The sequence below is a fragment of the Gavia stellata genome, chromosome Z, assembly GCF_030936135.1.
Source record: "Gavia stellata isolate bGavSte3 chromosome Z, bGavSte3.hap2, whole genome shotgun sequence".
NCBI classification, from domain to species: domain Eukaryota; kingdom Metazoa; phylum Chordata; class Aves; order Gaviiformes; family Gaviidae; genus Gavia; species Gavia stellata.
Window position 1 is genome coordinate 49,455,044 of NC_082637.1, and position 12,299 is coordinate 49,467,342.

A 12,299-nucleotide genomic window follows, 5' to 3' on the forward strand; every position below is an offset into this window, starting at 1 on the left:
ACTCTAAAAGGCAAATAAAAGTTAAAAGAGTAGTACAGCATTTTGCTAATTTATTTTTCACTATCTTTTAGTCTTTTCAGCAGTCCAATTCGCAGCTGTAGTATAATACTACTGTGCAGTGCTGAATGTTAAGACTCCTGGAATTCAGTTAATGAGGTAAGCAGGAAGTGTAAAACAAATTAAAACCCCGCTCCCTACGAATTAGCAAATTAACTTTTGTCATCATTACTGCCAAGACAACAGCAGATCAGTGATACTTACTGTAAGCATTGGAGTTGTCAAGAGCCCCCAGGCAAAGAACTCTAGAAATATGACCACCACGGCATGGTATACACTTGGCCGACCAAAACCTTGTGGCTAAAAAAGAAAAAAAAAAAATATGTAGTGGTTTTACACCTCCAGTTCATTACATGTGCAAAGGTCTGTTACAAACATAGTTTTAGCATAACCAGCTTTCAGGATGACCTACTACCAAGCTCTTTGGAACGATAATAAGCCAAACAAGGGTGGAGAAAAGTTATTACAAAATGACTAAAGATCTCCAGGAACTTGAGAAAGTTTGTTCCCTCAAACTCTTGCTGACTGAAGCAAACTATTTTCCCCATTCCTGCCATTGCCCTGTACTGCTCTCACCTCCAGTGTACATTTAGGTTTCCTTCCCCTTGGGCACTACTCACAACCCTTCCACAGCAGTGTGACAAATGGTATGGCTCTCCTTGCTACCTCCACACATGACAATGGAACAGATCTGCTTTATGAAGATCACATCACTGTTACAACAAAAGTGGGACAATGTACATAATCAGAAGAGCACCAATTTTTGTATTTGAAACTGCCAAAGTATGAGAAAAGAAGGGGCAGCTTATGCTGTCTGTACAACTGCTTTCTGTTGACTGCTGAGCAACTGATTTCACGCCTAGGTGTACCCATAGACTAGAGACCCAGGAGCTATTCTTCTAGTCAACAAGTAATCCCAGGAAGAATCAGCAAACTACGGAAGTGCTCACAACACTGTGAAACTGCTGCCATTCAAGACCCAAGGTGGGATCCCAGACGAGAGATCTGGAACCTTTTTGTTTAGACAAACCAGGCAGAACCTCTGGGTACAGCAGATTTAACCAGAACTGCTGCTTTCTTTCATTTCTATGTGCCCCTTGACATAGTAACTATTTTACAAAGTTTTGGGGTTCTAAAATTACTTTTTCCCTTTCCCCTAACACTTGTCCTGTAGAAGATTGTTTTTAAGTGTTACTAGCCAATCCAAAGCCATTAAACTCCCACAGGACTGGCAATTCTTATAATGGAGCAGTACAACGTTCTCATCGTGAAGTTTACCCAAAATATAAAAAGACACTTCTCTTGCATGTTACACAATCCAATAAACCGGGATTCAGTTGAAGAGACATCATCCGGCAACAAGTATCAACCAGATTATGTCATTTCAGCAGGTGGAGAATAGGGAGAACATGAAACTCGGGGTCTCCCAGTGGGAGAACCAAAAAAACTCAAGACAGCCTACGACGAAGGTAGAGCAGAGACACATTCAGCGTTTCTCCCCTGCTCAGTACCTTTCATCTAGATTAGTAGGAATTATAGGTTCAGAAAACATTCATATTACAAGATTCATTTAATCTAACCACCTATAGTAAAGATTTTTAAAGAAATCCCTACTGCCTGGACAGTCTAAGTGCCTAGATCTCAAATAATCTTTACATCTATGAGAGTTTAGCAAAACCTGTAGCAGCAAACTAAAAGTAACCCAGACAGCATTTTTTCTAGCTAATAAGATTCAGATTATTTTCTACATGGCAGCTTGCTTCAAAGCTTAGGGATTTGAAGAAAACAGTTCTCTTTCTCCTGGGAAATAATATAATATCATCGTAGATCAAAGATTATCTCTGGGAGGCTGACAACTTTCAAGCACTATTAACATTTCTCCATAGCTTACCATGCAATTTTTAATCTCTTAGTAGCAACGATTCCAAAGATTATGGGGGGGGGGAATCTTCCTCATAAGAAATCAGCAAGAACTTCTATATAATGTAATACCATAACAATTTTAAGAGTAATTTTTTGCCAAAATGTATGTCAGTCAGACTAGCACTTAACACAGATTACTCTGAGGTCTGAAGATCCCTTCCACAGCGATTTCCTTTGAAAAAGGCAAACTTTACAGTAGAGAGTAGGTAAGGGACTCTCCAGCCTTTCTCCTGCCTCTACCTTACTTCCCCCCACCTGTGTATCACTAAGCATGACATTGGACCATAAACCTCTGGTTTGCATTCAGCAGACAGTTCTAATGCCACTAAAAATGAAGTTTTGGAGTGTTTGGGGTTTTTTAGTAATGTTTTTATTACATGCAAATTGGATCTGAGATTTACTTTTTTAACCAGAAAAATGATGTACCTACATACTCAAAAAGACATGCATGTTTTTTCCTCAGAAGTAATTTTAAAACTTCTGTGAAAGATAAGTATTTTTGCTGGACTGAGCCTAAATGAATATTTCCTGGAGATTGAAATACTCTGCAAATAATTTTTGGCACTATCATGCAGCTTACAGGTAGTTGTACCGAACTACTAAAAAACCAGAAATCTCTATAGCCTTTTGGATTCAAGACATAATCTGGAAAAGTAGAATTTAAAACCTGAAAGGAACATGCCCCTGTCAAAATGAAGTCAAGCATTCCACATCAGATGTACTAATAGCTACCAATCTATGATCCACATAGACTGTAGTTGATGATTTTCAGTTTTCTTTACAGAGCCCTAAATGTCTAGATTAAATCAAGAACACTTGTGCAAATGGCTGTATCGGGAAACTAAAATCATGCAAACAAGAAAATTCACTGACATCAAATGGACCAATGCAGCTAGTTACTTCCAGATGCCCATCTTTTCTGTAGGTCCTAAAAACTCTTATCACAAAAGCTTTCCATTTTTAATCAAGCATCAAGTTATTTTCAAGAAAAGAATACACCTTATGATTGATCATATACACAGCCTGGACCACTGATAAAATAAGCAACAAAAACTCTTTACTCATTCTGAAATCAGAGAGCTTTCTAAAAGCACTTCACACTTGCTTTAAGATGAAACTACCCCAGAAGTAATGGGTGTGTCTCATTTCTATGTTGAGAAAATACTTTGCAACAGAATGCAACTGCCTGCAATTTACATAAAGAACGAGATTGAGACACACATGCAAAAAAATGGTTATAAACTTGAAGCACAAAGAGCTTCAGGCTTCTTGAACTAGACAATATAGGGACAACCTACTGAATTCTTTATTGCTAAAATGATTTAAACAGAATTTCAGAAATAGCCCAGATACAGTGAACATAGAAGTTGCTTTCATCATCCCCAGCCCCCAAATTTTAAAGTGTTTATTTTAAAAATTAAGTGCCCTCAGGAAAGTCTTAAAATCTGTTACGGGTTTATTTTCTATCCATGCTGATCATCTTCATATCATAGCCCAGTGTGTGGGCTGAGAAACTATCTATGAACATTACGATTGCTTTCAAATGCAGCTGCTGGTTGAGCTATTATGCTTGCACAATCAATAATAAGCAAAACATTATGTAATCTCAAATGCTTAACAATAAAAGCTTAAGGCCATCATTATAAAATCTGAAGTCCTAGTAGATATTTTGTTAGAACTTCTATTTGTCCAGTTTTACACTTCTGCTCCTCTGTGCTGCTTTTCACCCATACCCAATTCTAAAAAACATTTTTTCTTCTGCCTTTATTGAAGGCAGAATAAACCCAAAAGTTAATTTGAAGATAACAGGGAAAACTACTGCGATGCAATACAACCTTTTTTTTTTTTTTTTTAAAAGCAGAACACAGCTGTTGAACATTAATAAACCCATGAGATGTCAAGATGATAGATCTAGCTGGCAAGGAATTGCTCATAGAAAAGGGGAAAAAATTGCAACATAGTATCAGTAAGAATACCTTATCTTAGACATTCTGAAGGAGAGCCAGTACAATTCACCCTAAAATACTCCACAGCCAGAACGATTTTATAGCCAGTCCCAGATCTTCAGAGCAAAGCTAGAATTGACAGTATTAATTTATTCACACAATTTTTAGATAACTATTTATTTGTTAATTCAAATCTGTAATTTAACAACTAAAATTGTTCGAACAGCTGGAAAAGCACCTTAACATCCAATTTCAAACATGCTAACTGTTTGTTTCTCTTAAGCAATGTGCTTATTTCCGAACAAAACCACTTCTCACTGTTCAAATCCTGAAGTCCTCCAGAGCGCCTTTTCAAACTTTTCACATTGGGATGAGGACCATATAGTCCTGCTAGGCAGATTAAGAAAAAGACTTGACTGGATAAATACAGCATGCTTTTTTCCCCCATGAGGGTGAAGCAGCAGAGCCCATTGCCCACAGAGCTGGACATGGTTCTCTGTCCTCAAGGGTTTCAATACCCAACTGGAAAAGCCCTAGGCAACCTGCTCTGACCTCACAGCTCACACTGCTGTGAGGAGGAAGAGAACTCCCTGAAGTTCCTTCTCAATCCAATAATCCTGTTATCTCGCAGGCAGATAACAACCAAACTCAAGCTGAACTTCTGAACAGACAATCACAGGAATTTGTCTTTCCCGCCCACAAACCTCCTCCAGGAAATTCTTTCCCACCAGGCAGTAAGGTCTCTCAGGAGAGCCTGCTAGTTGCTTGTTCTACTTCCAGTACAGAGATGACTTTGCAAACAGCACTCACTGTTCTTCTATAGTATGTAAACCAACATTCAAGTGTATCAGTATGAAGAGTTTTCTTACTTTTTTTTAAAAAGTGTCTACAGAAACATTCTCCCCCTACAAAAATTAACTGCTACGAGTACTTTTTTTACCCCCACAACCACCTGCACTGCAGTCCACTATGTCAACTCTCATGTTTTCAAGAAAACAAAGAACTGAACTAACAGAACCAGCAAAACATCTTGAGAAACATGCTTTTATGTATGAATCATTCAGACCTTGAAGTTCACGCCAAATTATAAAGTGCCCTCCCTTTCCACATTTATCTTCACTGCTGTTTCCTTAGTTTCCCCCCCAAAATTCAACCATTTCAAATGCAAACTTTTCCTGGTATGCTTCACTACATCACTATTTAATCATTTTAGCTTATTCTAGCACAAATACTATGTTACCAATCCACCTCACTACATTATGGAAGCTCTTTTCTCCACACATACTACCCAGGTAGCTCTCTAGGCATACTACATGTTTACCTCGCTCTCCTCCTCTTTCTAGTGCCTACCGTCTTTAATTTTCAAACAGAAGTATTTAGGAACCACCTTAATTGCAACCGTTCCCCACAAATGCCCCATTTGTTGGAACTGGCAAGATTTCACTCAAGTGCAAAAAGCACCCTGATTACCTTGGCTGCCTTTGTCACATGAAACAACTACCAAGCTATTATGTGTACAGACCCCAGTCTAAGACATGTAACTTGTATGCACGGCAAAAATACAACGAATAGAAGTGAAAGTACTTTCCAATCCAGCACAGCCTTTAGCATTTTAGATGTCCTTGTGAGCTGGAATATAAATCACAACTAATTCAGCTTATATGTTGTCCAAACTTGTATTTCAGTTGCAAAAGGAATACCTTAAGCAGATTTGTATCTGGACAGTAAGATCATGATGCACTCTCTCAAGAAAAAGCTAGGTTAAATCATATTTCACAGGTCTAGAGTATCAGAACCACAACTCGTTCAAAATGGAACAGCCTGCGCAGATTTTGTAAAGAGAAATTATGCCTTAAAAAATTCCTGGAGTTCTCAAAAGAATATATATAGATAAGGGAGATCACGTTAATAAGCCTTCTGAAAATTCAAGTAAACGTATTCAAAGACCCTCACCAAAGGCTCATAAAGCAAGCAGAAAAGGGTGCAAACTCTTCACAGGAATTAAAAAGTAAAAAAAAAAAAAAAAGTAAAAAAGAAAAAAATAAAAGAAACAGGATAAATTAAAAAAAAAAAAACCCAACAACAATCTGTTTTCACAGCAGAGGGAAGTTACCAGATGAGTCCCAGTGCTCTGTCCTAGTGTTACAGGACATCTTGAAAAACAAGTGTTAAAACCAAGAACGTCTTGAAAAAGTAAGTGTTAAAAGCAAGTAAGAACGTCTTGGGAAACAAAGTAAGAACATCTTGAGAAGAATGTAAAGGAGATACTTCATAACAACTGCACGTGGCATTTAGACATATTAGAGATAAAGACTGTCTTCACTAACTGTCTGCTAACAAGCAATAACGATTAACACAAGGACAAATCTTAGAAAAATAGAATGGAATGCCAAAATAGTGCCCTATAATCTCATTATAATGCTAAAGAACACACCTCCTAGCTAGAAAAGCCCCCAACCCAATTAAGCCCCCTACTTTCTGAGCACGCGTGGTGAATTAAAAGAGAACTATAACTTTAAGCTGAAGTAAGCAAAATACTAACCAATAGTTAATTAAGGGGTAGAACCAGTAGGCGTAACTAACTTTGTTAACTGTTTTAAATACCTGTCATGATTTTAACCCAGTGTGCATGTTAGAAGGAGAAATCCCCCATGCACCCGGCGCTGCAATAAACCAATGTCGGCTTTCTAAACTATCATTTGGTTTGGAGAGTTTTCTTCGTTACAATTTTCGGTAACACTACGGTTCAACACATTCATAACTGAGCCGTAAAAAGGGTGAAAGCAAAGTGATGAAGTTCACTTACGACAAAGCACATTTCACGTTAGAAAAGTTAGAGAGCAATGGTGAAGAACATCAGAAGTTGATGGAATCAGTAAAATAAATCAAATGGCAGATTAAAATTACTGTAGATTAATTTAATCAATGCAAACAGGAAAAAACAATTTTAATTCCGCATGACTACTACTTAGGAACGTGATCCTGGAGAAAACAGTTTGACGAAAGACACCAGTTTAGCATTCAGCAGTGGTTTACAAATGTGTATTCAAAGATACAACCTTGCTAACCCTCTGCTTCTGGTGTTCTAACCATTTTTATTAGATCTGCGTAAAGATCCTCCCCTCCTACCCCCTGACTGCTTGTTTTGTTCAAAAGCTTTAAGCAACACACATTGTTGAACAGTCTATTTTACGGAAGCGCAAGTGAAGGAGGCCCGCAGAAGGACAAAGAACATTGCCAAAGGTATGGAGGAATGCTGAAGCAGGTTCCCCCAAGCTGCAGTCAAAACATCTGCAGGAAGATACAACTGGCATTTATTAACTGGGAGTGACATGAAGAGTGTGAAAAGAAAACAATTGTCACTGCCTTTTTATGCTAAAATACAAGAAAATAAGTAAAGCAGAACCTGAGACAACAAGTTTAAATTGCATGGCACTTCACGCAATTTACTCTCAGATGTCTTGCCACATCATTCTTCCCGCTGGGAACACATTCCTGTAAATTTAGGCCGGACAAGCTTATGAAAGAGGAGTCTTCTGAGGAGTGTAAAACATGAAAACACCATTTCTGGTTCAGTCGTTGGGGCTGAGGCCACCAAGGGTAGGAAAAGCATCCAAGAGAACAATCACCATTCGCCCTGCCACATTCTGAAAGCTCAGCTTTAGACAGTACTGAATCATCTAATTAAACTACTTCTTACAGAAATAACATATAACCGGCATATATGCTACACCAAATTGCAAGCCAATTTATCCATTGCTGAAGTTTTCTTCCTAAAATGTAGAAAGTTGTACAACACTGAGAAATTCCTCTAAAAAGCACAGACTACTTAGTTAATTCCCGTGCTTCTCCATGGGATAGATAATTACTCAAGCTCATTGCCCAGTGGTAAAGTTTGGATTTTCGGTACTAAAATATCCAGTCTTATTTATATAATTAAGTTTCTGTTGCTCTAGCCTAGCATACTTCTCTCTGGACACAAAACCTTCCAGATTGCCAGAACCCGGAGGATCAGTAACAGCAAACCCGGAATAGCAAAAGTGCCCTCTCTGTATGAACATAAGCAAGAGTGATTTGCTTTTCAAGACAGCAGCTAATCACTCCTGGTACTGGTTCAGAGTTCAGACCCCGTGCTAATTGAACATGATGAGAAGATTCAGACATTGGCAATCTTGAGAAAGCAACACAGTTTATCTCTAATTATTCAGATTTAACAGGAAAAATAATTTTTGTGTGGGAGAAAACAGTAGTCCACAAAAGACTAAATTCCCAAACTGCCAGTTTGAAGAATGTGCTTACTACTAGCAACTCAATTTAAATCCTACAAGCAAGAAATTTAAGAAACAAGCTTACTGGACTGAAAGGTGTTTCACTAAAGTCTCATAACATTTAATCATGCTGCCTCAGTTTCACTCTGATCTATTTTTTATGAAGTGTTAAAAAGAAAAATGCTAGCAGTAAGGGTAAAAACATGTAATTCTTTGGGTATCTACCAGTTGTGCTTCGCTGTTTAAAATAGTTTAATGAATAAAGGCTGGCAAACTTCCAAGATGTACAGCTTTAACCTTCAGAATGCTTTCATTATGTTTCTAAAAAATACAGAGGTCTCAGGCTTCACAATAGCTGAGGCATTTTATAGTGTCTAAGAACATGAAACTAATGTATGATTAATTCTCAAAGAGGTACATGGGTGTGTTTTCTGCTTAGATATCTCATTTGGGGACTTCGCCCATACGAGCACTTTGTTTAAACAGTACAGTACTGTATTTTGCTAAAAAGCTTCCTTAGTGTGGCATTATTTTACTGACAATGGGTGGCATAGAAATGAAGTACATGCTATGAATATTGTGAACAACATGCCAAGTTTCATACTACCAGTGTTCATAATTCAGATGGAACAATATTGCATAACGAGTAAAAAAAAAAAGTCCACAGCATCATTTACTTACATTTCTGAAGCTCACCGAAATCAGCGTAATAAAGCCAACAGAAACTGATTTAATTCCAGTGGAATTTACTTAAACATACTATTATTCTTACTAGTTTTGAGCCAGTAACTCAATTCATAAAAAGTCATTTGTTCAGCATTAATATTTTAGTTCTTTAGCCAATTTTAGCTAATGCGTTCAACAGGGTGAGGTTAGTTACAGATAAATTAAAAACCAGAAGCTTGTTACTCCCAAGCTGGAAGGGTAAGGGGAGAAAGCCTTGCGCAACCTTACAGACTTGGTCATACTCTTCCACTTTGTCCTACCGATCTGATGTGATGAAAGAATCAAAATAAAAATACAAATTAAAACATCCTTCACAGACCAAAGAAGTGGCTCACCAAAATGTCATTTCTGTATGTATTTTTCTTCATCAGCAACCCAAAGGGCAAGCTTCCACCTTCAAATGCTAGGCATCCACTATCACTGATATCAAAGGTCTCTTCAAATACATCTAGATCCATGATCCAGCCCCTCATATTTTAGTCTGAATAACCTCTTTCAGTAACATCTAGACAGAGACAGTTCTAGCAATATGACAGCCACGTGAGAATCACGGGGAGGTGCAGGAATTGCAGCAACGAAGTAGGAAACAGACTGTTCAGTCAGGAACTGTGAAGCAGACCCTAAGCTGTTGTAAGTTTAAGTGTATTACTGCTACACCAATGTACAGATGATAAGGCTAGAGCTCCATGTCTTTCCCTCTTGTAGGAGATGCATTACAGGAACACAAAGTCCCTTAAGGGCTCAACTAGGAGGAAGAGGACAAAAAAACCACCAAGGAAGCAAAACCTGAGATCATTTTATAAATTAGGAATTTATGCCATTTAGAAGCTAAATTTTCAAACTGATAAAACAGCATATTTTAAGTACTCAAAAGCATTATTTTAATCCTTAATCCAACTTTAACAAACATTTCATCCATTAAAAAAAAAAGGTTCGTGCCTTTGTCAATTACGGCTTTATTTTCCGTTTGAGTTTTACTCTTCTTCAAAGTTAGAGAAAGAAATCAAAGTTCTTTATTTTTTTTTAATTTCTCTGCCTCCACCCTCCATTTCCTACCCTCTGTTCGTATTTAAAAAAAAATTCATCTGTTTTTCTTCTATATAATGACATCATCCTTTACTTCTTTCACCATATCATCTGTGCTAATAAAACTGAAAGCTTACATTTCTTAACTAAAAAGTTAACGGGCCTCTTCTAGAGTTACTTTCCTATTCTGACTTCAGACTGCATTAATGCATCATATATATCTAGAGTCCTAAACGGGAGCTGCTGTATACAAACCTACAACAGCAAATACACCATACAACAGACATCAGTTGCACTCCTTGAAGGAGTCCAACCTGCTTTTTGGAAGATATAACCATTTCTAAAAGAGAACTGAAAGACTCAAATACAGAAGTGATCGGTTACAAGTGTGAAGCAGTCACTTCAAAATTAACTTACATAAAATAACTGATTTGACTAATGAATTCCATAGAAGAACATTTTTTTTACATCTTCTCTGGGTTAATCATGTATTAAAAGTGCCTTAACACCTTCATCAGATATGAATAAGGGATGAAGAACCTACTGATACCAAACAGATGGTTTCAAGATTTTTTTTTTTACATTCTTGGGCTCTAGCCATGATATCACATCAATGCTACACTATTAAAGCTCAGCTAAAGATATTACAAGTTCATTCACATCAACATAAAACAGTAAACTACCTTCTCTCCAACAGTAGAGATGCTTATCTGTGGGAGGGTCGGTGACACATGTAGCAGGTGTTGGCTCACTGACATAGATTTAACATTGTTTTAAAACTTTTGGCAAAAGCAATGCTTTCAGCGTATCTGATTTTGTGAATAAACTAATATTAAATACATTATTCAAGAACACCTGAACATGAATATAGTCTAAAAAAGTACTAATAGCTAGTAAGTCAGGTTGCAAATAAGATTTATGTGATTTCAACTTGCCAAAGAGATTTATCATCACAAGGCTTTGCCTAGTTTTGTATCTGTAGCCCTTCAAAAACTGTCAATGACAGGATCATCTGTTTTGTTACTTGTGTTCCCCTGGCTTCCTCTACTCCCCAACTTCTCCTCTGGGCTCACTGCCAACAAGCCAGGATGGGTTATATCATCTCAGCCGAGGCCATCCTGCCTGAAACAAGTTACCGGTCCCCACCTACTGCAAAAAGCTCAGGATGTGTCATCTCAGGTCTCTTTTTAAGGTATCTTGTGAGCACGCACATACAAAGGGAAAGGCTTAAGCCACCTGAAAGACGTTTCTGCTGGGAAGTAATTACGCACCACTGCCACACTCACAAACACAACTTTCCTACAGAAGCTTTCAAGTGAGCACACAGACCACTCCTTTCCAGCTCCTTTTATTTGCACAAAGACATCTTAATACTTCATGTAGTGGGAAGAAACGAAACAGAAAGACCGGGAAGTTTTTAAAATTGCGTTGTAACTCTACGGTTTCTGTTCAAGAGGCACCTCCTAGAACTCCAAAGGAAAACTAAGCTTTGTTTCCAGGCACCTCGGATTTACATACTCTAAAGGAAAACTTGTTTACAACCACCTGCTTCTAGGTGTCTCCTCTGCCCGGGATAAACTAGCAGCGATGCCCCGGGGCTGGCAGAGACCCGGGGCTGGCAGAGATGAGGCGGCGCGGCCGACGGGAAGCCCGGGGCCGGGCCGGCCTGAGGTGCCGCCAGTCGCGGCCGGCGGGAGCCCAGCACCCCGCCGCACCCCAACTTCTGGAAAGTTTCCAGGGCGGCGGGGGGCACCCGGAGGACGCGCTGGGAGGCAGATGGCCCCTCACGGGCGGGGAGGCGGGGCGGGCGCTGGCCGCCACGGGCCTCCCGCTCCAGGCCGCCGCCGCCACCGCCCCCCGCGGAGCCCGGCGCCCCCAGCCCCGCCCCGCACTCACCGCGCTGCCGCCGCCCGCCTTCAGGCCGACCCTCTTCACCAGCATGATGCAGCCGCCCCGCCTGGCGCCGCCGCCCTCCCTCAGCGGCGGCGGCGGCACAGCCGCCGCCTCCGCCTCCTCCTCCTCCTCTTCTTCTTTTCCCCGGGCCGGGGCTGGCGGCGGCTCCGGCTCAGGGATCATCTCGCTCGCACCATCCTCCCGGCGAGGCCGGGCCAGAGGAACAGCCGGTGCGGAGCGGGCTGGGGGCGGCCTCCCCCTCCCGCCCGCGGCCGCCTCCGCCGCGCCGCCTGGGCGGGGCGCAGCCGCTGCCGCCGGGCTCACATGACCGCGCGGCCCCACCCCACCTCCCTCCGGCTCGGCGGAACTGCTGCCGGCCGGATGCTGCGCGCCGGTAGCTGCTCTGGTGGGTTCGAAAGGAGGCGCGTTAACGGACGAGGGGCCGCTGGCCGCCCTGCTC

At 40.4% G+C, this 12,299-nt stretch overlaps 1 protein-coding gene across 1 annotated transcript in view; it reads right to left on the reverse strand.

The window, feature by feature from the left end:
* Positions 1–11,902, reverse strand: part of MFSD14B (major facilitator superfamily domain containing 14B) — a 33,589-nt gene extending 21,687 nt beyond the window's left edge. Inside the window, exons 1-2 of the mRNA XM_059833534.1 lie at positions 11,843–11,902; positions 262–357 (exon numbers count right to left, since the gene is read on the reverse strand). Coding sequence (XP_059689517.1) covers positions 262–357; positions 11,843–11,887 — 141 coding nt within the window. The 5' untranslated portion in view covers positions 11,888–11,902. The remainder of the gene's footprint in view (positions 1–261; positions 358–11,842) is intronic.
* Between the last annotated feature and the right edge of the window lie 397 nt (positions 11,903–12,299).